The sequence below is a fragment of the Delphinus delphis genome, chromosome 8 (genome assembly GCF_949987515.2).
Source record: "Delphinus delphis chromosome 8, mDelDel1.2, whole genome shotgun sequence".
Taxonomy (NCBI): domain Eukaryota; kingdom Metazoa; phylum Chordata; class Mammalia; order Artiodactyla; family Delphinidae; genus Delphinus; species Delphinus delphis.
Window position 1 is genome coordinate 109,470,776 of NC_082690.1, and position 21,292 is coordinate 109,492,067.

The following is a 21,292-nucleotide window of genomic DNA, read 5'->3' on the forward strand; positions in this document are numbered from 1 at the left end:
AGACCTCAGGAACGGGGGGTGTTTTACACGTGAGGTAGATGTGGGGCTTGCTAGAGGGCAGTCTGCGGTAAGCAGAATAATGCGCACCTCCCCCCCGCCAAAAGAAAGAGTCCACAGCCTAATGCCTGGAAACTCAACATGTTACCTTCCATAGCGAAGGGGGAGTAAAGCTGCAGGTGGAAGTAAGGTTGCTAATGAGCTGAACTTGAGATGGAGAGATTATCTGGGCCCAGTGTAATCACAAGATTCCTCAAAACTGGGAGGGGGCAGAAGAGGGAGAAGCAGAGAGATGGCAGGGTGAGAAGGGCTCATCTGATGTTGCTGGCTTTGAAGACCGAGGAAGGGGCTGCGAGCCAGGGGTGCAGGCGGCCTCAAGAAGCTGGAAAAGACAAGGAAATGGATTTCCCCAGGGCCTCCAGAAGGAACGCAGCCCTGCCAGCACCTTGATTGTAGCCAGTGAGACCCAGTTCTCGGCGTCCAGATCTTAAGATGGCACATTTGTGTGGTTTTAAGCCACTTGGTTTTTGGTAACTTGTTACAGCAGCAGTAGGAGACTCATACATCTGTGAGCCGGGCCATGGAACTCTCACAGGGTCATTCTGAGGGCCCACAGAGATGATCCACTTCACCCAGGGCCTGACTCCAAGGATGAGTGTGACAGACGGCAGTGCTTGGGCTTGTGACTAACAGCACAGACCCCGCAATCCCACCTGAGGCCCCGAGGCCGGCACTTGGCTCCCCTCCCTCGTGTGTGTCCGTCTCTGCTGCCCTCCTCCTCCGCAGACGTCCGTCCCTGCCTGGAGCTCACACAGGTTTTCTCTCCTCCTGGTCCCGGCCACTGTCTGCTCCGTGCCAGAAGCCCCACCCCTCTCTGAGTCACACCGAGGACCTGGGCTGGTGGTGGGGAGCGGCGGGGGCCCAGGAAAGGCGAAGTGTGACGGGGGAGTGGAGTGGACTCGGTGGCCGGGGGTGAGGGCAGGAGGAGTGGGCACTGAAGCCCGGGGAGAGGGGAGGGCAGGATGAGGCCAGCCCACCTCCAGCAGCGCGCTCCCTGGAGCAGCCTCGTGACGCCAGGAATCGCTCCATCTCACGGCCGAGGAGCCTGGGGCCCCTGCCCCACCTGTCCACTGAGCGCATGGACAGAGTCTAGGGTGGGCTCCTGGCAGAGCAGGATGAGGCTGGGCCGCTGCTCACACATCCCCTCCCTCGTGTGTGCCCCCGCCCACTCTGCCTCTGCTGCCCGGAAGCACTCAGCCCCTGTGGGGACACGGGTCAGACTGTCTCCCCCACCCCCATCCATGATTGCTTTGGCGAGCACACCACGTTGTTTGTTCACCAGGGACCCAGCTCCCAGGCCAGTCGGGCTGGCTACCTGAGAGTGGGGCCTGAGAAGTCATCCTCTCACCAGCTGCTGGACCCACCACATATCCTTTTTGTTTTTCACAAGCACCCATTTACGTTTCTACTTCATAGAAAATGGCGTGAGGACCATTCGGCTTAATGCTCAGCGTGAAGTGCTCAGAGGTATCTGGCACGTAGCGAGTCCTCGTGTGTTGGGTTTTATTTCCTATTTTAGTAAATATGTGACACTAACAGTTTTTGAGCCTGCTTTGGTTCAGAAGTGGGATCGCAGGGAAGCGGCCCCTTCCCGCTAAAGGAGTGCGGTGGTGGGCATACGGAAAGCTGGCCGTCTGCTGGGTGTTCTGTGGTATTTCCTTCTGGGGACTCCATCGTGTGCCCGCTAAGGCTGACACATCAGACTGCAAACGTTGAGAGGGCCAAGTGGGAGAAGAGGAGGCCTGTGTGTGTCAGCGGCTCTCTCAGTAAAGCACATGCAGAAGCACAGGTCAGGGAACCCTGGTGGCTTGGCCAGGAGCCACATAACCACGTTCCCTGGCGAGACGTAGCAACCGAACCCCCTCCTCCAACTTGGCTTTTAAGCTAAAGTTAATGGGACACCATGCAGCCCAGAGACAGCAACAGGACCTGGCCCCAGAGTACCTTCTGAGGCCTCCCTCAAAGGGGCTGGGCAAAAGAGGACCGCAGCTCCACGTCAGCAGACCCTCATCCGTGTCCTGGGCCTTGTGCCCTTCCAGCAGAGCTCCCGAGCTCACAACTAAGCCAGTGAAGCATGGCACGCGCCTGGCGCTCTCCAGCAAGGGGGTGTAGGAGGCAAGAGCGCGAACTCTTTAGGGCTGATCTGTCCACCCTCAGGGCTGGATGGCAAGGTTGGAAACAGTTTGTCACGTGGGGCTGGGAGGCTGCTACCGGCATCTAGTAGGTAGAGGCCCTGGATGACGCTGACATTCTGCCACGGGCAGGACGGTCCCCACCACGGAGAACCACGCAGCCCCAAGGTCAGTAGTGCTGCGGTGGTGTAGACGGCTGGGTGCAGAGTGGCCAGGCCACACCTGACCCCCTCCACACGTGAGAGGCTGGGGGAGGCTTCCGAGAGCGTTGTGGTCTCTGCTGGGACCCCCCGTCGGGCTGCTGCTCGTCCCTCCTCAGGGCTGCGTGGTGACTGCCAGGTGCTGCCCTCGAGACGTGCGGCTGGGTGGTCCGTGGCACTCGGGAGGCTGCACCTGTCCTTCACGCCGCAGCGGCAGAGGGGGTGGCTCCCTGGTGCGTGGTCATGGTGCCTCCGTCCCTAGCTGGCGGGCATGGTGGGCACGGCTGGGACCACACTGCCCTGCCAGCCGCCGTCTCCAGGGCCTGCCCGCCAGCCTTGGCTCATCACTTGCAGGGCTGGGCCACGCTCCCCATCTGCCTCTTCCCATGGAAGGAGTGGAGAGAAGGTTCACCCTCCAGGAAGAAGCCCAGGTGCTGGTCTCGGGCTGAGGTCTCGGGGTGGCAGCAGAGCTGCAGTGGCCGGGCAGGGGGCCGTACTCGCCAGGCACCCCATCCCCAGCAGAGCTCCGTGTCAGCCTCTGGTGGTGCTTCCCTGTGCTGCTTCCCACCTGGCCCAGCCCGTGTGATGCCCGCGCAGACCCGCGGCACAGGGCCCGTCCTCTGGCTGGGGCGGAAGTAGCACACGCACACCTGGCAGGGGCGGTCCCAGGTGGTCCCACATCCCTGCCCACCCGCCTGCCCGCCCGCCCGCCCGCCCGCATGGAGACCGGCGTGGGTGTCTTTGCTGAAGGAATTTATTGTTCGGAACTAACGTTGCTCACAGTTACTTGACAGGGGATACACGGGGTGGGGCTTGTCCGTTTCCGTGACGTCTGTGTGTGTCCCGAGTACAAAAGAGGAAGGCTAACGAGAGGTATTGCTTTCTGGACCTCCGCTTGTGCCGCGGCTTTTGCTGTTAGAGGTGTTTCATTTTTTTGTTATGTATTGAAATCCCAGCCTGTGGTAGGGGGTCAATGGAACAGAAGCATTAAAATCTATGCACGACAGGAGAGGCAGCAGGGCGGGCAGGAGAGACGCCAGATGCGAAGTGGACTTGCCCCAGCGAGGGCGCAGCCACACGTGCCTCGCGGCCCCTCCGGGAACAGAGAGCACGCTGCCGAGGACGCCGCTACCGTTCTCTCTGTCCTTTGTTGCTTTTTGTTTTGTTTTGTTTTTAACTTTTTTTGTCATTTTAGTAAAAAAAAAAAACCCTGCAGTGGCCCTGCCATCTTGCATGTGGTGTATAGGCGGCCGGCTCGGGCCTTCCTCCCGCCCCGCACTCGGACACAAAACCAAGATGGCCCCCAGCCCGGGCCTGGCGGAGGGGCCCTGGCCGTGCCCGGCCCCCATAGGACTGGAGTCGCTCCTCCACGATAACGGCACAGAACCGGGGACGGAGCGAACCGTGCCATTCTCTAAATATATTTATATGCATGTGTATAGTAAGAACCGGACTCAAAGCCTAGCCCTGCCCCGTGGTCCCCCCCGCCAACACCCTTCTCCAAAAACAACCAAGAAAAAAAGTTTATAAAAATATCTTGCAGGAATTCTTTAAAGTTTACAGTAGCTTGCCGGCGCTGCATCGGCCGGCTGCCCCCGCGGCCCCGGCACCCCGACCGCTCTGTCCACGGGGCACCTTGGCCCAGACCCCACCCTGCCCAAGACACACACACAGACAGACGGCAGGACGGCGCTGCTGCTGCCCCTTCCCTGAACGGAGAAGTAAAGAAACTCAATAAGTTAAAACAGCAAGTAAATAATACTGATCTCGGCCTGCCCTCGGGCGGGCGGGTGGGCAGGTGGGCAGGTGCTGCGGGGCCCCCGGGCTTTCTTTCCACCTGCAGCCCCCGGGGAGCTGGGGGGTGGGATGCGGCGAGGCAGGTGGGCGGCGCTGAGGTGCATGGACGTGGACGAGGAGGGAGCAGCAGGGAGGGGACGTGCTGAGGAGAGGCCGTGCCGGCCGGGCCAGACGGCTGCTTCACCCCCTTGGGCCTGCCCCAGAGGCTGGCCGGACCCGCCGGGGGCACTGGTCACCGCGCGTCCAGTCGGGTGGGCCCGAGGCGGCCTCCCGTCGGGGCCGGGTCCTCCTCCCCGTGGCCATGCGGAGCTGAAACTGGGCAGAGCTGGCGGGCGGGCAGGGCCTCACTGCCCAGTGGGCGGCAGCAGCAGGAGAGGAGAGAGGGCAGGTCCACGGCAGCTGCCTTCGGTCAGCCGGTATCCGGTGCAGAGCACGGAGGACGGCCTCGTGGAGATGACATGTTAACTTTTCGGGATAATTCCTGGTATCAGAGCGGAAACAGTGGCGTTGTCAGAGACAGGCAGGGAGAGAGACAGCGAGAGAAAGAGAGAGCGGGCGCGGGTGGCCCAGCCGCGGCTGTGGCCCCCGGTGCCCCCTTTCCTTTCCTCCCCGGCTTCACAACAGTCTAGACGGACAGACGGGCGCAGCCCCGGGTCCACACCGGGCGGGCGGCGGGCGGGCGAGCGGGCGGCGAGGCGGCCTGGGGGCCACTGTCGGGGCCGTGCAGGGGGAGGGGGCTATGTGTCTAAGGCTGCTCTCGGCGGGCGGCGGGCGGCCCCGTCCTGGCCGTGTCCTTGCCCGCTGGGTACTCGGCGTCCCCTCCAGGGCCGGGGCCAGCGGCCGCGGAGTCCCCGAGTGGGCCGTGGGCACTCCGCTTGGCGGGCGTGCTGGGGGCCTGGGCCGCCTGCCCGTTCTTCTCGTCTGAAAAAAGTTGTTTAATTACGTCAAAGAAGTTACTCAATGGGCTGCCTGGGTGCACAGAACAGAAGACAAAAGAAAAAAAGAAAAGAGAGAAAAGGAGGGAGGGAGGGAAGAGAGAGAACAACAGACGAATGAACGAAAGGCCCGTGAGGGGGTCCGAGCGGGTGAGCGGGGCCGCGGCAGCAAGCAGGGCAGGCGGCCGGTGGGGGCTCGAGGCCTCTGGGCTGCGGGGCGGAAGCTGGGGCCAGTGGGCACCTTCCTCCCTCGCCAGGCCTCCCGAAGGACCGGCCCTCCCTCCACCTCAGCCTCGGCCTCCCAGTCAGCCCCGCAGCCTGGCCAGCGGGCCGGCCCAGCTCTGGAGACAGACGCGTAAAGGCCGGGGCCGAGCAGGACCCTGGGGCTGGCGGCCGGGGAGGCTGGAGCCAGCAGGCCTGCCACACTCCTCCCAGGAGGCCTGGAGCCCTGCCCCCAGCCAGCCCGGGTGGCACAGCGTGGACACAGAGGTCAGCAGTGGACAGACGGACGGATGGGTGGGTGGACAGGCATGGAGCTGGGGTGTAGGGGGGCTGGGCAGGCAGCCACAGTGGGGGCCCTGGTCCCAGAGGGCATGTCTGGAGGGCAAGAAGGACGGGGCAGAAGCGGGGCCCCGCCCCACCCGGGGGCCTGTGCTCACGGTCCAGGTGCGCGACTGGGGTCACCTCAGTTCTACCTCCTAAACCTGGCCCCCACCTGAGCAGGAGCGGGCAGGGCCCTCTCCCTGCCAGCTGCGGCAGGGCGAGCGGCCGGCGCACCTGCGGCCAGGCAGCTCAGGGCCTGGGCAGGAGCCGCTCCCCGCCCCCCTCCAGTGGGCAGAGAGGGCATGACGCCAGCCTCCGGCCCAAGGACTAGGGGCCACCCTGACCCCCGGCCAGGGCTCAGACGTGAGACCCTTGCTGGCCTTGGGGCTTGGGCACCCTTTCCTGCTGAGCCTTGGGGTCCCTCCGTGGCCTGCCCTGATCCTAGGGCCAGGCCTGTGCCCGCCCTGGAGGGTGACCGAGGCTGCCTGGGGCAGGGGCTGGGGGGCTGGGCACGGCTGGGCGCCATGGGGGCCAGCGAGGCCACGTGCGCATGTCCGGGCCCCTCGTGTACACAGGGATCCCAGGACAGCCCCGGGGGGTGGCGGGGCAGCACCCAGCCAGGAGCAGGCTGCAGGGGGTGCAGGGTGAGCGGTGGGGGGGACAGGCTGGGGGGCCCAGGTGAGCGTGAGGGGTTCTTACCACATTTGGAAAGCCTCCCCGTCATCATTTCCATACAGTTAGTGGTGTCTGGAGCACAGAACGGAGAGAGGGGGAGGGAGACGTGTGAAAAAGGCTTCCGGCTCAGACCTCAAGCGGGTGCTGCCTGCAGCCTCGGCCAGGCCCTGGGGGAGGGGGCGGAGCCTGGAGTGGGGTTGCGGGGCTGTGGCCAAGGGGTGGGGCTCAGGTGGGTAGAGCCTGGAGTGGGCGGCTCAGAGAGGAGGGGCTCAGCAGAGGGCCAGCCTGGAGTGGGGCCCCTCTCCTGGGCAGTGGAGCGTCCTGCCTGGCCCGCCCTCCCTTCTGCCCTCTGGGCCCAGGACACACGTCTCGGAGCCGAGAGGGCCAGGTCCCCGGCTGCGGTCTACGCTGCCACCTCCGTGTCCTCACCCTGGCTCTCTGTGGCTCACGTGGCCGCAGGCTCCCATTCGCCCCTCGACTCACGGTGGCACACCCTCTCCCGCTCTCTGCTGGGCTTGGCCGTGTTAGGGCTGGGGGTAGGGAAGGCAGCAGAGCCTGGGGTGGAGGGCGGCTGCCTCCCGGCCCTCACTGGGGCCTCCCCTCCCTGGGCTGGGTGGGGGCCCTATTGGAGTGGCCACCAGATCTCTTGGCCTGGTGCCCGAGGGGCCCCCGCTTCTGCCCCCTCCTCCAGTGGCTCTAGGACTGAGCTTGCTGGGCAAGAGCGTCCAGTATGGGGGGAGGGTGTTGGGAAAGGCTGACCCCTCGGGGAGGCCTGGGGACGTGGCCAAGGGATGGGCTGGGGTCCCGGAGTGGGCTCCCCAGGCCCAGGGCTCCCTGAAGGAAGGCAGGGGAGATGGGCTTGGCCCAGGGCAGGCACCCAACAGTCTCCAGGGACGTGGGCTTGGGCCCAGGGCTAAAACGGGGACGGGGCCCTGCAGAAGGGCCGTGTCCGCCCTGCTCACTGCTGGGCCTGGGACCTAGAGCAGGGCACATTCGCCGACAGACAGAATGGTATCCCTTAGGGTGGGACTCTGCCTGGCCAGGAGCAAAGAGGGACCGTGGCGCTGGGCGGGGTGGGTGCAGGCACGGCTGTCCCCTGGGCGGCACACCAGGCCCCTTGCTTGCCTCCCTGAACAAGCTCTGTCCTTCCCCAGCCTCGGTTTCCCCCTCTGAGCACTGCTCTGCTCCGACGTGGAAGCCTTAAAGGCACCGGCCCCCGGGCCAGCCTGGCTCCCAGGGCCAGGGTGTCGGGGCTCCTCCAGCCCCAACCCACCAATAGGGCAGTGAGGCACACGCTGGGGGGAGAAAAGGGGGGCAGGTGAAACACAGACGATGGAATGAGGATGGCAGGGGCGGGTGGACAGTGGGGCAGGTCTGGCCTCTAGGACCCTACACAGAAGCACAGACGGCTGGCCACAGGGGGCTCTGAGAGGTGGGGCTGGGCTGGACCCTGTGCTCCCCAGACCCCACACCCCGACACAGGCCTCGTGGTGAGCTGCCAGCTCCCGCTGAGCGCACACGCGCCGCTCGCCCTCCCTAACAGCTCATGCACGTGCCCCCGGGGCTCACCCGCACCCACAGGGCTGCAGCCACTCCCCGCCAGGTGCCGAGCGGCACAGACCCTCAGGCTCCCGGGCCCCTGGCGCCTGCAGGCCTGGGCAGCCCCATTCCTGTGTGGCCCCCTCTAGGCCCAGCTGGGGAGCCCCTGCTTTGACTGGACCTCAGGGCCCCCGTGTCCTGCCAGCCAGTGTGGGCACCAGGCCCACAGCCCTGGAGGGTGCTACGTGGGGGGCCCTTGAGGGCGGCAGGGCTCCCGGCAGCACCTTGGTCACTGCTCTGCCGGAGCCTGCTCTCGCTGGCCTGGGGCCGGGCTGCCCCTGTGTCCAGCCGTTCGGCTGGGTGCTGGGCCTGCGGGGCCTGTCCAGGGCCGGGAGGTGGCCGCTGGACACATGGGTGGGCACAGGGTGCCTCCTCGGGGCCAGTCTGGCTCTCGCAGAGGACCTGCCCGCAGCCCCTCCCTGCCCCAGCGGCGGGGCTGGACACCTTACCTGCCAGCGTCAGAGGCTACTCTCGTAGCTGGTGGCCACCTTCTGGCCCTTAAGCCCAGCACCCCAGCTTAGTCCCGGAGCTGGCGGGGGGGGGTCTACAGTGGACAAGAGGCGCCTTTCAGTGTGGCGTGCTGGGCCTACCCCCCTGGTGTGCAGAGACGGCCGGCCACTGTGCCGGGAGGGCCCTGCTCCCGGGGGTGCACGCGGAGGGGCCACACCCCATCGCCAGCCCTCAGGGCGGCCCGAGCTGAGCCCCCCCCCTCACCTGACAAGTGCTGGGCAGAAGGCTGCTCATGTGTGCTCAGCAGCTGGGTCTGAATGGTCTCCACGACCCTCTTGAAGCGGCGGCTGGGGCCTGGGGGAGGTGGGGGGGTGGGTGAGGCGGGGGCAGGGCTGGCCCGGAGCCCCGCCCCCGGGAGCCCCGCCCTCGGCCTCTGCCAGCAGCTCACCTGACAGGAGCGTGAACGTGACGGAGTAGACGCCGTTCTCCTTCTGCGCCGCCCCGCCCTCGGTGTAGGTGATGTCCACCTGGAACTTGACGGGCTTCTGGAACACCGCCGGGCCCCCCGTCGCCTTGTGCTCGGCCCGGAAGCTCGTCTGGGAGATGACGCTGTGGCTGAGGCTGGGGATCTGCGGGCAGGGGGTGGCGTGAGCGAGGAACCCCCAGAGGGCAGGGAGCCGGCCGCCGCCCGAGGCCCCAGCAGCACTGGCTCCCCAGGAGCCTCAGCGAGACGGAGCTGCGCACGGGTCGCAGATGGATCGCGACACGGCAGCAGAGAGCAGGGCTCTGAGGGGCGGGCGGGGAGGCCCCGCAAGCGGCAGCAAAGCCTGGGGCTAGAGCCCATGCCCCGTATTGAGACAGAGCCCCCGGCACCGCTGACAACAGCGCCCGCCGCTCTGCTGGCTCCGGGGTCTGCGGCCCTGGGCGCAGGCGAGGGGCCTCTGCGTGACTGGGCTGCGCAGCGGCCAGGGAAATGTCCGGCAAAACAAACCCAGGAGGCGGTCTTGCCTCAGAGGGGTCGCCCCCAGGACAGGGCTCTGTTGCTTGGGAGAGCACAGTGCTGGCTCGCCGGTTAGAAGGGGCTGAGTTCACATCACGGGGGAAATCTTGGTGTCCCAGGAGAGGCCTGGGGGGCTCCAGGGAAGGCCCAGACCCGGGGCCCGGAGGAGAAGAGGCTGCAGTGGCGGGGTTGGGGGGACTCAGCAGGGCCAGGGTGCCCACACCCGGCACAAGGCCGAAGTCCCCACCTGGTGCTGAGCTCTCCCGTTCCTGGAGACCTCTGGGAGGAGTGCCAAGCTGGCCCCCAAGCCCTAAGGGAAACTTCGCTGCGCCCAGGGAGGCAGGGTGGCCACCCCGGCAGGTCCCGCCCATACCAAGGTGGGGTCCCGGGCTTGGGCTGTGGGGATGCCGAGGGACCCCTAACCTGTGATCCCGGGGGGCCCGGCACAAGACAGGCCCCACGCAGGGCAGGGCGGGTGAGGCCTCCTGACACGAGTGACTGTGGAAGACACTCTTCAGGGCTTTCTGCCCCACGCGCCCAAAAATCCCAGCAAAGACAGATGGAAACCCACCCAAGGCCCAAGCACAGCCCACCTCAAAAGCCACCAGTGGGAGGCGAGGGACTGCAGGAGGCCGGCAGCACATGGGAGTGGGCAGGGGCACACAGGACACGGAGCCAGCCCTCCAGGACCGTTCTTGGGGCCGTAGGCGCATCCACCAGACCCAGCAGAGGCCCCCCCCCCCCCCCCGTGTCGAGGCCTCAAGTTCCCTCCTCAAAGCTGCCTCGCAGCCGCCCATGCTTCACCCCCGTCTCAGCGAGGTGCCCCCCCGAGGCCCGCCCCACCCCGGGCCTGTGCACAGCCCGTCTCCCGGCCACAGCGTGCCTGCTGCCCTGGCCCTGCCCAGGCGGGGCCCCAGGGGCAGTGGCCGCGCGGCGCAAGGCTCACCGACAGGAAGGCGTGGACGATGTCGGCTTTGATGGAGCTCAGCGGCTTGTCCTTGATGACCGCGAAGACCTGTTCCTCCTTCTCCAGGCTGATGAAGTTCCCAAACCAGGACCTTTTGGCGAGCCTGGGGGCGGGGCGGAGGGCTGGGCAGGTCAGGGTACGCCGGCTGAGCCCCGAGCCCCCCATCTGGGCTGCAGGCCAGCTTGCTGTCCCAGCCAGACCCTGCCCTGGCCCCAGCTCCCCGCCCTGACCCGCCATCCTGACCCTGACCACCCTCCGCCCTGCCCTGCCCCTCACCCGACAGCCCTGATGCTAGTCGCAGAGCCCTCGGCCTCGCACCTCACCCCAACCACCCCTGCCTGCTCGGGCCTGGGCTGCGCCCACCGGAACCCCACCAGGAAAGAAAGGAGGGTGGGGGTAGGGTGTCCTGTCCTTGAGCCCACCCTGACCCCCACCCTTGCTCCTCTCTGTTGAAGCCACCATGTTTCGGGGTAACTCGCTAAGCCGCAATCCTGCAGCTTCCTGGAGAAAAGTGCCCCGCCCAGGGCTATGTGGGGGGCAGGGGTTGGGGGCGGGGGGCAGGCCAGGGACCCCTGCACAGGTATGTACAGGGGTGACATGGCGCAGAGGGCCGGGGCTGGGGGCCCCGGGTGCTACCTGCCCCTCCCCGTGGCGGACCACCCTCTGTCCTTGGGGACTGGTAGCCCCCTGGCCATCTGCAGCCCCGCTGCCCCAGCCCAGGTCACTCTGTTACACAGTGGTCGCTTCGACCCCTGGGGGCCCAGCCGCTGTACGGGGCAGGGCAGGGCCCACCCCAGGGGTCCCGAGGCCGGCAGTGCCCTCCCGCACGAGACCCCTCATCTCACGGGCATCACGTGTACGCCTCCCTGCCCTCTACGCCATCATGCTCCGGTCTCGTCACTCTGCCCTGCTTCTGGGGCCCCCCTTCTCTGCGGCGGGGCCCTGCCCTACGGCGCACACCAGTGTGGGGGAGACCCCTTGCCGGCCCCACCATCCTGCCTCCGGGGTTCAGCCTGTGCGGGCCCCTCCCTCGTGTGGACGAGGCCCGGGACTTGCTCCTGACCGTGAGAACGGGGAGTGGGGGAAGGTCGCGTGCGACCTCAGTCTCTAAAAGGCTGGACTTCCGTCTGGCGAGCGGGTCTCCACCTCTTTTTGACGAAGCCGACGGACGCGGCGGGGACGGACGGATGTGACAGCGAGGCCCACGTGGCCAGGAACCTGAATCCTGCCCGTGACCCCACGAGCCCGGCGGAGGATTCTGCCCCAGCTGGGCCTTGAGACGAACACCGCTGGCCAACACCCTGAAGCAGGGCCCGGCCGGGCCGTGCACGGGGCCTGACCCCAAGCCACGTGCCGTTGGGAGCGACTGCTGACTGTCACTCTCGCCCAGGCAGCTGTAGTGCGGAGACGGTGAGGGCCCCGCTGGCAGACGCGCCCAACTCAGGCTGGGCGGGGGCCAGGGCCGGCCCGCTCGGGCCCGGTGTCTTGCCCCGGCGGTGCTGGCAGCGTGAGCCGCGGGGTCTGAGGCGCGGCTGCTGTTTCCTGCCGTGCACCTTCTCTTTTCCTGCCCGTTTCCAGAGCCTGCTCTCCAGCCCGTGGCGATGTGGCGGCAGCAGGCAGCTTGCCAACAGAGGCCGTCCGCTCCTGCGGCTGGAGCCGGCCCGAGACCTGACGGAGGCAGAGCCGCGGGGACACACATCCTTCCCGATGCCACGCCATACTTGGCCACCTTCGCCTCCTTCCCCACATCCTGCCGTCTCTGTGGCTGCTGGCGTGCTCAGAGCTCTGGGGTGCAGGCCACCCGCGCTGCTCACCCCAGCACCGCACTGGGGCCTGAGCCCAGGACGTGGGCCGGGAGGCAGCTCTGAAGCCCGCGGCGAGCGCTTCTGCCCCTCCTCCCTCGATGAAGAGACAGCAACAGAAAGGCTCCGTGTTGTACTTTGGTGTCTGGTTCGCAAGCAGCCTGGATGAGCCGGGAAGGCCTGTGACAGTTAATGGGCGTCAACTGGGCCCATTTGGTAAAGGTTGGGTGTGCTTCTTGAGAGCAACTTTGAGACGTGGTGACGAGCAGACTCTGGACGTGGCGGGCCTTGGAAGGTCCTGAGAGCAAAGGCTGAGGCTCCTGGAGGGGAAGCGATTCTCAGCACTGAGACGGAGAAGCCGCCCTGATTCCCGCCTGCGAAGCCTACAGTCCCCAGGCTCGCCAGCCCCACGGGCCGGTTCTGGAACACGCGGACGCACACGCTCCACTGACACGAGGCTGCTGGCCGCTGGTGGAGGGGACGTCTCAGGGCGGGCAAACACGTCCTTGGGAGGAGTGGGTGCTGGGGGTGCAGCGGCCCCCCAGGGCCACCCGTCTGCTCCTTCCCGTCAGCCACATGCACCGGGTGGCGACGCTGGCCGGGGCCCTCAGGAGGGGGACGAGGCCTCCAGGACTCGAGAATGGGCAGGGGAGGCTGCAGGCCACCTGCACGGTGGTGTCAGCTGCTCTGGGTGGCTTTTTTTTTTGAGTTTTCTGATAAATCTAACAATTCTGTTACAAACGTGGTCGCGAGAGCTTCTGATGACAACAGGAAACCGTGACCGAAGGGAGACAAACGGTGGGATCACGGAGATCCCGAAACCCCACACTTCAGGCTGGCTGCCCTTCAGCTGCACCCCCGCCCGCTCCTGCTGTGTCCACAGGCCCCATGGGGGGTCACGGCGACAGGGTAACGGCAGCTTCTCCTGCCGGGCCGAAGGCTGCCGGTGAGGTCACGACAGGGCACTGCCCTGTGTCCACTCCGCACTTCACGTTCACACGAGGTGGTGGGGAGCGAAGGCTGGCGCCTCTCTGGGGTCTTCACCCCAGACACACGGGACTCCCGTCCAGACATCTGGCTGGGCTGCAGCACTGCCCCGCTGCCGCCTCAAGGCCCTGCTTCCTGCCCTTGCAGGACGGTGAGCCGGGGGCTCGATGTGTCCTGACCTTGGCCAAGGCCACCCTGCCCTGAACACGGTTCCCGCCGGCCGCCCCTCCTCACCTCCTCCCTGAGACCCTCCATCCCTACGAGCCGCCAGGTGTCCGGCCACACTCCGGGCTGGGCTCACCCTGGGAAGCCCCAGTCAGCACTGCCCAGCGCCCCTCCCTGGTGGAGGCCCCCCCGCAGGCACCGCACCCCTGGTCACCAAGGGCTGGGGGCCGACACGCTCCCCCATGTGGAGGCCGGGGCTCTCAGCAGGTGTGGACACTCACCCTGAGGCGTGGCTGTGCTCTCCCCTGCCACCCCCAGTCCCAGGCACCCCCAGGCTGTGGCTTCTGAGCACATCTGGGAGGAGCAGCTCCCTCACCGCCCAGGCCCTGACCCCTGGCCTGGCATTCGAGGTGGAGACACAGAGACCCCAGCGCTGAGGGGCCCCAAAGCCCTCAGTGGATCCCCCGGCCTGACACACGGGAGGGTCCGTCACAGACCCCCATGCACTAAGAAGGCGGCGACAGGTCACACTTGACCTCGGGCAGGGCCACTTACTCTGGGGACGACTCCGGGGTCAGGTTGGACATCTCCTCGGGCGTCGGAACTGCACACGGGAAGGACGGGGAGAGTGTGGTGACCACTCCACCCTTCCCCCACCAGGGCACCTGAGCCACGGGTGGGGTCTCGGGAGCCACGGCACTGTCTCCAGCGCCCACAGGCACAGGTCAGCTCCCGGCTCCTGCCTGCCGCGGCCGCAGGAGCCTCGGGCCACAGGGAGCTGTCCTGCCTTCTGGTGCTGAAACCGGGCCTCACCGCCTCTGGCCTCCAACCAGCCCTGCTGTCCCGGGATAGATGGTACCGCCCGTCGACCGTGCAGGGTGGCTGGTGGGGCCTGGTGGCCTGGAGGTACCAGTTGACCCTCGAAACCCAGCACACAGGGGCAGGCTGCCTGTCACTGCCCCAGCCCCGTGGGCTTCCTCACCACACCCACCCATGCCCGCCCACTGGCCTGCTCTCCTCTGTGGGGCTCAGGCAGCCCGGCCTGAACAGGCCACTGGGCCAAGGGGTAACAATGGAGGCAGGAGGAGTCCCAAGGCCGCACCCGCCGGGCAGGCATCCCTGCACTGTGGGGTCCTTGACACACAGTGGGCAGGCTTGGGGACACGTGGACACTGGGGGTACCTCTCGCCAGCGCCTTCAGGAGGGGGAGGGGAAGACCCTCTGAAGCCGGCCCCTGCCTGCCCCGCTCGCCAGGACGGGCAGTGCTCCTCGGGGCCCCCGCCACCAGCCCCCCCGAGCCCCGCCCACCCCGCGTGTCCCGCCACACTCACCTTGCAGTTTCCGGCGGTGGAAGCGGGGTGACCCCAGGAAGCTGTTCTTGATGGAGTTGAGCCGTGTCCTCCAGGGCACCCCTCCCACGCTGGGGCTGGACGGTGGCGTGGGGTTGGGCGTGCCGGCCGGGCTCTCCTTGGGCGTGTGCACAGGCGTCCCCTTGGGGGTAGGGAGGGGACTGCCCCTCGGAGAGGGGTGAGGGGTCACCTGTATGGTGGGGACAGATTTGGTGTTGGCTTCAGTCCCGGTGGGGGGGAGCCGGGCAGGGGCCGGCAGGGTGGGTGAGCCCGGGGTCAGGGCCAGCTGGGGGCTGAGGCCTCCCGCAACAAGGGGCCGGGCCTGGGTGCCCGCCGGGAGCGGGTTGGACTTGGTGCCCTGCAGCGGCTTGTCGGTCAGCTTGGCCTTGCTCGGCAAGGTCTGGGTCTTGGGGTTGGGCCGCGGGGCGGCCTGTGGAGGGAGGACGTGTCCGGGCCGCGCGGCGCTCCGGCCAGCTTCGGGCTCCACGGAGGTGGCCGGGGGGCAGGCCACAAAGGGGAGCTCGGGGGGCGGGGGCGGCAAGACAAACTTTCTAACAGGCTACAGGGCAGCGCCGAGGGCGGGAGGGAGAGCGCACGGGCCCCCGAGAGCCAAGTGGCCCCAGCGCGTGCCCCGCCCGCCCCGCATGCACACACAGCACCCGGGGACCCCAAGGCAGGACCAGCGGGGGCAGGCAGGCGGGGGGGGGAGCGTTCGCCACAAAAGAAAAGAACACACGAGGAAACAAACAAAACAAAACAAAAAACGTGCAGTTAGCGAAGGCAGCCGGAGCCCACAGAGCAGCAGCTGCCACCACGCGGGCGGCCCCAGCAGCAGGCGGGGTTGGGGGCCCACCGAGCCGCCCCCCACCCGGGCGCACGCTGGCGGCGGAGCTGGGGCGGGTTCACTTACCCGGGGGCTGCTGAGTGGGCTGGTGGAGAGGCCTGAGGAAGCGCCGCTGATGGACCTAGACCTGGGGACACAGGTGCAGAGGGCGGCTCAGACCAGGAAGGGGCCTCCGGCTCTCGGCTTCTCTCTCCCCTCAGGTGGACCCTCCAGGAGGCCTGGAGCCCTGGTTGAGAGCCCCGAGGCTGCCCCAGTCTGCAGCACACCTGGCCGTGCCTGGGGCTGTCCTGCTGTCCCCACCCCGCCTCTCACCAGGCCCAGGAGAGCCCCCCGCCCCTTGGGGGCCCCATCAGAGCCCCAGTGGTGCAGCTGGAGACCGTGGGACTCCTTTTCCCCCACGCAGAAGGTGCCCTGTGTCCAAGGCCCGAGGCCCCAGGTCCAGGATGGCACGGAGGAGCCCTCGGCAAGGATCTCTCGGGCCCGGGGTGAGAGGACACAGGGCTTCCCGTGAGCCGATACCAGCCCCGGTGCCCTGAGGCAGCCCAGCTGAACCCCAAGGCTGAGCTGTCACAGGCCCCGAGTCCTGCACTCCGCCCGGCGCCTCACACCCTGCCGTTTGGGCCACCAGCTGGCACCAGCCCAGCCCCTCCAGGCCCACGGCCCTCCCCTTGCTCACACCACAAACACCTGGGACGGGCATCAGCAGGGACGCGAACTCGGTCCACCCCGGCCCCATGTGGCCTGCAGACCTGGCCTGGGCCTGGCCAGAGAGAGGCCACCGGCCCAGCGTGCCCAGCGGAGACACGCATGTAGCCGCCGCCCCCTCAGGGCAGGAACTGGACACCTCTCGGGGCAGGGCCAGGCCTGCGGGGCCTCGCTCCACCACCCCGCGTGGCCTCGGGGGAAAGGAAACGCCCGCTCACCCCTGGGCGCCGGCACCTGCCATCCTTAGAGCAAGGAAGCCGGAGGGGTCGAGGCAGCCACGGGAGAGAAGAGGACAGAAAAGAGTGAAGGGCGTCCACACCGCCCACCCGCCAGCCCAGCCACACTGCCCACACCGCAGCTGGCCCCTGGGCCTCGGGCCGGAGCTGAGCCCACGCTGGCCGGTCCCCCAGCACCTGTGGGCCGGGGCCCCATGGCGATGACCCTCCGACTCCCACCCCGCGAGCTGACACAGCCCGGAGCTGGGGGGCAGCGCTGACCCTCCTCTCAGCACCCCCGACCCAGCCTGCCCGAGTCCAGGACTGCACTCAGAGCCGGGCCCGAAGCTTCCCGATGCCGAGAACGGGGCCGGAGGGCTGGTCGGTGGCAGCTGGTGCCCACCCCAGCAGCCACAAGCCAGCCGTGAGCTTGCTGCTGGGCACAAGGAGAGCGGAGCAGCAGCAGCAGGAGAGAGAGGGGAGCCGCGTGCACGCCCTCCTGTCTAACCAGGCGGTCCCTGGAAACTGAACTGAGGAAGGACGGCGCCAGCACGAGAGCAGCCAGGGCGCGGAGCAGAGCGGGCGAGGCGCAGGCAGGTGCAGGGGGAGGCAGAGGGGGCCCGGGGGCGAGCGAGGTCCCGCCACTGTCACCGCCGGGCAGGAGGCCCTGCAGGGGCGGGGCTGGGGCTCTGGAAGGCCAGACCCTGTGCTGAGACCCCTGGGACCGGCACACCTCCTGCCCCTTCCTAAGGAGCCTGCAGCCGCCTGGGGCTGCCACGTCTACTCTGGCCCTTGCGGGATATGGGCCAGCGTGGGCTGGGGGAGGGGAGCTTAACGAGGGCCACGGAGGCCCACTGACCACAGGGCAAGGGCCGGCCGGAAGGGACCTCACAGCCTGCAGCCCAGGGGCCCAGGGCAGGCAGAGTCTCTGGGTCTCCCGGCCCCTCTCGGGGCCGGCCATGGGCCTCGTCCCAGCAGCCCCGCTCCTCATTCTGGGCCTCAGTCTAGCCTGACCCGGGCCCTTCCCCGGCTCGCTGGAAGGTTCCCTTGCCAAAGAGGAGAGGGCCAGATGCACCTCAGGCCCAGCCCTGCCACCAGGCCCGCCGCTGTCTTTGGGACTGGGGGGCGGGGGATGGGTGGGCAGGGTGTATACCTGTCTTCTTTGCTGAATTGGGGGTGGGCTTCAGCGATATCCAGGCTTTTACTGAACATTGCTTTACTACAGCGGGAACAAAGCGAGAAAAGAGAGTTACTGACGCAGCCCCAGCAGGCGGTCCAGGAGGCCAGACCTCCACACGGCTCCGAGCTGGGCACCACCCACCTGGCCCCAGGCCAGGGCGCACAGACGTGAGGGGCGGGGTCAGGCAGGAGAGCACCAGGGCCACAGCACACCCGGCCCGGGTGACGTGCCTGGCAGGGTGGCCTGGCCGGGCCTTGGAGGATGCCTAGCACTGCCGCCAGCCCCGGGGACCCCTCCAGCCCCAGCGGGTGTGGCCTGTTGTGGTAACAAGTGGCCAAGCCAGAGAGGAGGCAGAGCCTGAGAAGCAGCAGCGGGTGGGGAAGCGCCAGGGCAAGGACGGCTCGCAGCTGAGCCCACCCCACCCCTCCCCGGGCACCCCCGGCCCCCGAGGCGCCCAGGCCGGGAAGGCAAAGCAGAAGCCGCGACGGGGGGCCTCCCACGCCCAGCCCCTGCCCCTGCGCCTGCGCCTGCCCAGGCGGCTGCGGTGTGCGGGGTGTGGGTGGCTGATGCCGGGAGCGCTGGCGAGCCTTCAAGCTGCCCTGCAGGTGTTGGACCGGAAGCCAGGACAAGGCTCGGGAAAGGTGGGCTGGGGAGAGGTGACCTCTCGCCCGGGCCGCTGGAGGGAGAGGTGCACCCCCAGCGAGCGGGACACAAGGCACAATCAGGGCAGGACCATGGCCAGCAGAGACCTTCCCGCTGCTCGTCCCCCCACCCAGTGCACGAGCCCGCGGCGGGTGGGCCACGCGGCCTGGAGGCCTGGAAGGAAGCCCCGGAGGCCAGGAGCCCAGGTCAGAGGCCGAGCCAGCCTGCTTCCCCGGGGAGGGCCTGGCACCACCACGGGGCTGTGGCCTGTGAGCTGGGCAGCCAGTTGAATCCTGACGGTGGGGCCCAGTAGCCCTGCGGGTCCTCGGAGGCCTGGCCCAAGGGGCCGTCCCCAGATGGCTGAAGCCCCTGCCTGGGCAGGAAAGCTTGGTCTCACCCAGCCAGCCCCAAGTCAGCAGAGGCTCTGCAGGACCTGGGTGCCCTTCCTTCCTCCAGGGGGCACTCTGTTTGCACAGCCCAGACCTGCTCCTCACCCACCGCCCTGCCCCCGAATTCCACGTCCCTGGGCCCTGCACTGCCACAGGTGACCCAGACGTGGGCTCAGCGTCCATCGGGGATATGCCTGCTGGGCTGCAGCTCTGAGCACAGCTTCATCTCTGAGCAGCCGGCTCAGCCCCCTGAAGTCCAGCTCAGCTAAGCTCAGCTTAGATCTCAGTTTAATCCACTCCAGCCCAGCCCAGCCCGGTCCGGTCCAGGATGGCCTGACCCAGCCCAGTTTAACCCAGGCCAACAAAGCAAAGCCCTGCCCAGCTCAGCCCAGCCCAGCCCAGTGTACTCCAGTCCAGCTCAGCTCAGCCAGTCCAGCCCAGCTCAGTCCAGCCCAGCCCAGCCCAGAGTTCAGCCCAGATCAACCTACTTCAGCTCAGTCCAGCCCAGCCCAGATCTGCCCTGCCCAGGGCAGTCTAGCCCAGCTCAGCTCAGTGCAGCCAGTGCAGCCCATGCAGCCCAGCCCCAGGGCCGGGGGCGCAGAGAAGAGCCAGGCCAGGCCCAGCACAGCCCGTGAGGGGCCCCGTCGCTGACTGGGCCGGGGCACCAGGAGGCAGAGCGCTGGGCCCTCCCAGAAGGCACGCACCTCTGGCCGTGCTGGGCCATCTCGATGGCCCGCCGCGCAGGCACCGGGGAGCCGCCATCCGTCACGCTCAGCACCTCCATGGACTTGCGCTCAGGCCGCCGCTTGCCGTGCCGGTTCAGCATTGGGGAGTCCACGCGCTTCCGGGGAGGGTCTGCGTGCAGATGGGGGTCAGGGCCGGGCAGCCTGGAGGGGGCAGCGTGGGCCGGGCCACCCGGGGACCTCATACCTATCTCGTTCCTGGGCGGCAGGTCCTCGTCCTCGTGGCTCGGATACCTTTCTTTCCGGTCCAGGAGGAGGAAGTAAATCATCTTCTCCTGGTTCTCCCTGCAGCGGGCGAGAGGCGCCAGGAAGGGTGGATGGGGGTTCCTGGGGGGCGGTGTTCCCACCCACAGACTCCACCAGGCCCCGCCCCGGCGCGGCTCCCAGACGCACTCCTCGGACAGCAGGTCCTGCAGCAGCTTGTTCCGGTCCCGGAAGCAGCCCAGCGAGTGCATGCTGTCCAGCACGTCGGGGTCGATGTCCTCCAGGCTGGGCAGCGAGCGGATCTGCACCTTGCGGGGGATGGGCTGCTCCGGCTCGGGCTCGTTCTTGCCTCCTCTGTGGGTGACAGGGCACCGCCACCACCAGTCACTCACCTCTGGCCCAGCCCGAGGCTCCTCCGCCCCCCCCCCTTCCTGGGGCCCCGAATCCTGCTGCCTTCCCTGTGCCCAGCCCCTGCACACTCCTGCATCCTGCATGTGCCCAGCGCAGGCCGGCCCAGAGGCCCCCAAGAGCTGGCCGGGTGGCCCGAGGCTGGAGGCAAGCCTGCGCTGGGCCCCCTGCCCCGGGCCCCCTGCCCCCCCCCCCGCCCCCCGCCTTCCCTAGCAGGCCCTCCAGGCCACAGCGCAGGCAAAGCAGGCGATGAGGAGAGGAAAAGCTACTTACATATACCAAATGTGTTTCTGAATGTGCTCTAGCTACAAAGAAAGAGAAACAGGGAGTTAGTACGAGGAAGGAGCAGAGGCCACGTTAGGAGGCCATGAAGGAGCAAGGAGGTGGGGGCCTGAGTGTGGAGAGAGCAGGAGAATGGGGGAGGGGAGGAGGGAGGGAGGAGGACCCGGGGGTAGGGAGAGCCTGGAGGCGGGGGAGGGGTGGGGGGACCATGGAGAGTGGGGGGAGCACGGGGCTCCAGGCCAGCACCCCTGACCCTGCCTATGTCAAGTGGAAGAGAAAACGCCACCCTAGAGACAGCAGAGAGCTGGGGAGAGTGGGGGCTGCAGGCACGGCAGAGGGAGTGGGTGGGGGGTGGGAAGCAGGAGCCCCCAGGGCTCAGGGCGGGAGGCCTGAGGGAGGACGTCAGGGGGAAGCAGCCAGGGCTCAGCCCACCCGTGCGGGAGGCGCTGGGTGCAGGTGTCAGCAGGAGGCTGGGGCTAGCCCCGCCCTCCACCCTGACTAGGGGGGCTTGCTTGGGGAGGGCGGCCTCTTGGGCAGTCCTGCTGCCCCTTCCCCGAGGGGCCTGACATCCTGGCACGAACCGAGCCCAGAGGAGGCCAGAGACGGCTGGCTGGGGCTTCCCTCAGACCCCGGCCACCCCCTGGCCACTGGCGTCGGTCATGAGGAACTATTCGCGCATACAGGGCAGGCCCCGGACAGCCGGAGTGGCTCCGCGCTCCTGGACCGCGCTCGCGCGCGGACGGCCCTGCGCACGTTCACGCCGGGCGCGCGCCCGCGGCCTCCGCCCCGCGCCCGTGCGCCCAGGTGCGAGCTCGGGGGGAGGAGGGACGCACCGTGAGGCGCCGCGTGGCGTCCACCTCGATCATGCCGCGCAGCAGGCTCTGGCAGTCGGGCGGGATGAAGTGCGGCATGTGGAACACGCCCCGCTTCACCTTCTCCAGCAGCTGCCGCAGGTTGTCGTCGTCGAAGGGCAGCGCCCCCTGCCGGCGGGACCGGGTCACCGCGGGGGCGGACCGACGGCG

The 21,292-nt window shown here is 67.9% G+C and overlaps 1 protein-coding gene across 17 annotated transcripts in view; it reads right to left on the reverse strand.

Annotated features, from left to right (window-relative positions):
* Positions 1-3,132: 3,132 nt before the first annotated feature.
* Positions 3,133-21,292, reverse strand: part of BRSK2 (BR serine/threonine kinase 2) — a 64,397-nt gene continuing 46,237 nt past the window's right edge. For 2 of the 17 annotated variants that reach the window (XM_060019518.1, XM_060019526.1), the window contains 15 exons: positions 21,104-21,250; positions 20,262-20,293; positions 19,770-19,934; positions 19,564-19,661; positions 19,338-19,488; positions 17,576-17,641; positions 16,426-16,449; positions 15,569-15,629; positions 14,641-14,848; positions 13,865-13,913; positions 10,335-10,458; positions 8,837-9,017; positions 8,653-8,742; positions 6,364-6,411; positions 3,133-5,155 (listed from right to left, as the gene is read on the reverse strand). In XM_060019518.1, the coding sequence (XP_059875501.1) occupies positions 4,932-5,155; positions 6,364-6,411; positions 8,653-8,742; positions 8,837-9,017; positions 10,335-10,458; positions 13,865-13,913; positions 14,641-14,848; positions 15,569-15,629; positions 16,426-16,449; positions 17,576-17,641; positions 19,338-19,488; positions 19,564-19,661; positions 19,770-19,934; positions 20,262-20,293; positions 21,104-21,250 (1,668 nt within the window). In that variant the 3' untranslated portion in view covers positions 3,133-4,931. Of the gene's footprint in view, positions 5,156-6,363; positions 6,412-8,387; positions 8,483-8,652; positions 8,743-8,836; positions 9,018-10,334; positions 10,459-13,864; positions 13,914-14,640; positions 14,849-15,568; positions 15,630-16,425; positions 16,450-17,575; positions 17,642-19,337; positions 19,489-19,563; positions 19,662-19,769; positions 19,935-20,261; positions 20,294-21,103; positions 21,251-21,292 lie in introns of all 17 variants that reach the window. The other 15 variants (XR_009520448.1, XR_009520449.1, XR_009520450.1 and 12 more) reach the window with 15 other exon arrangements.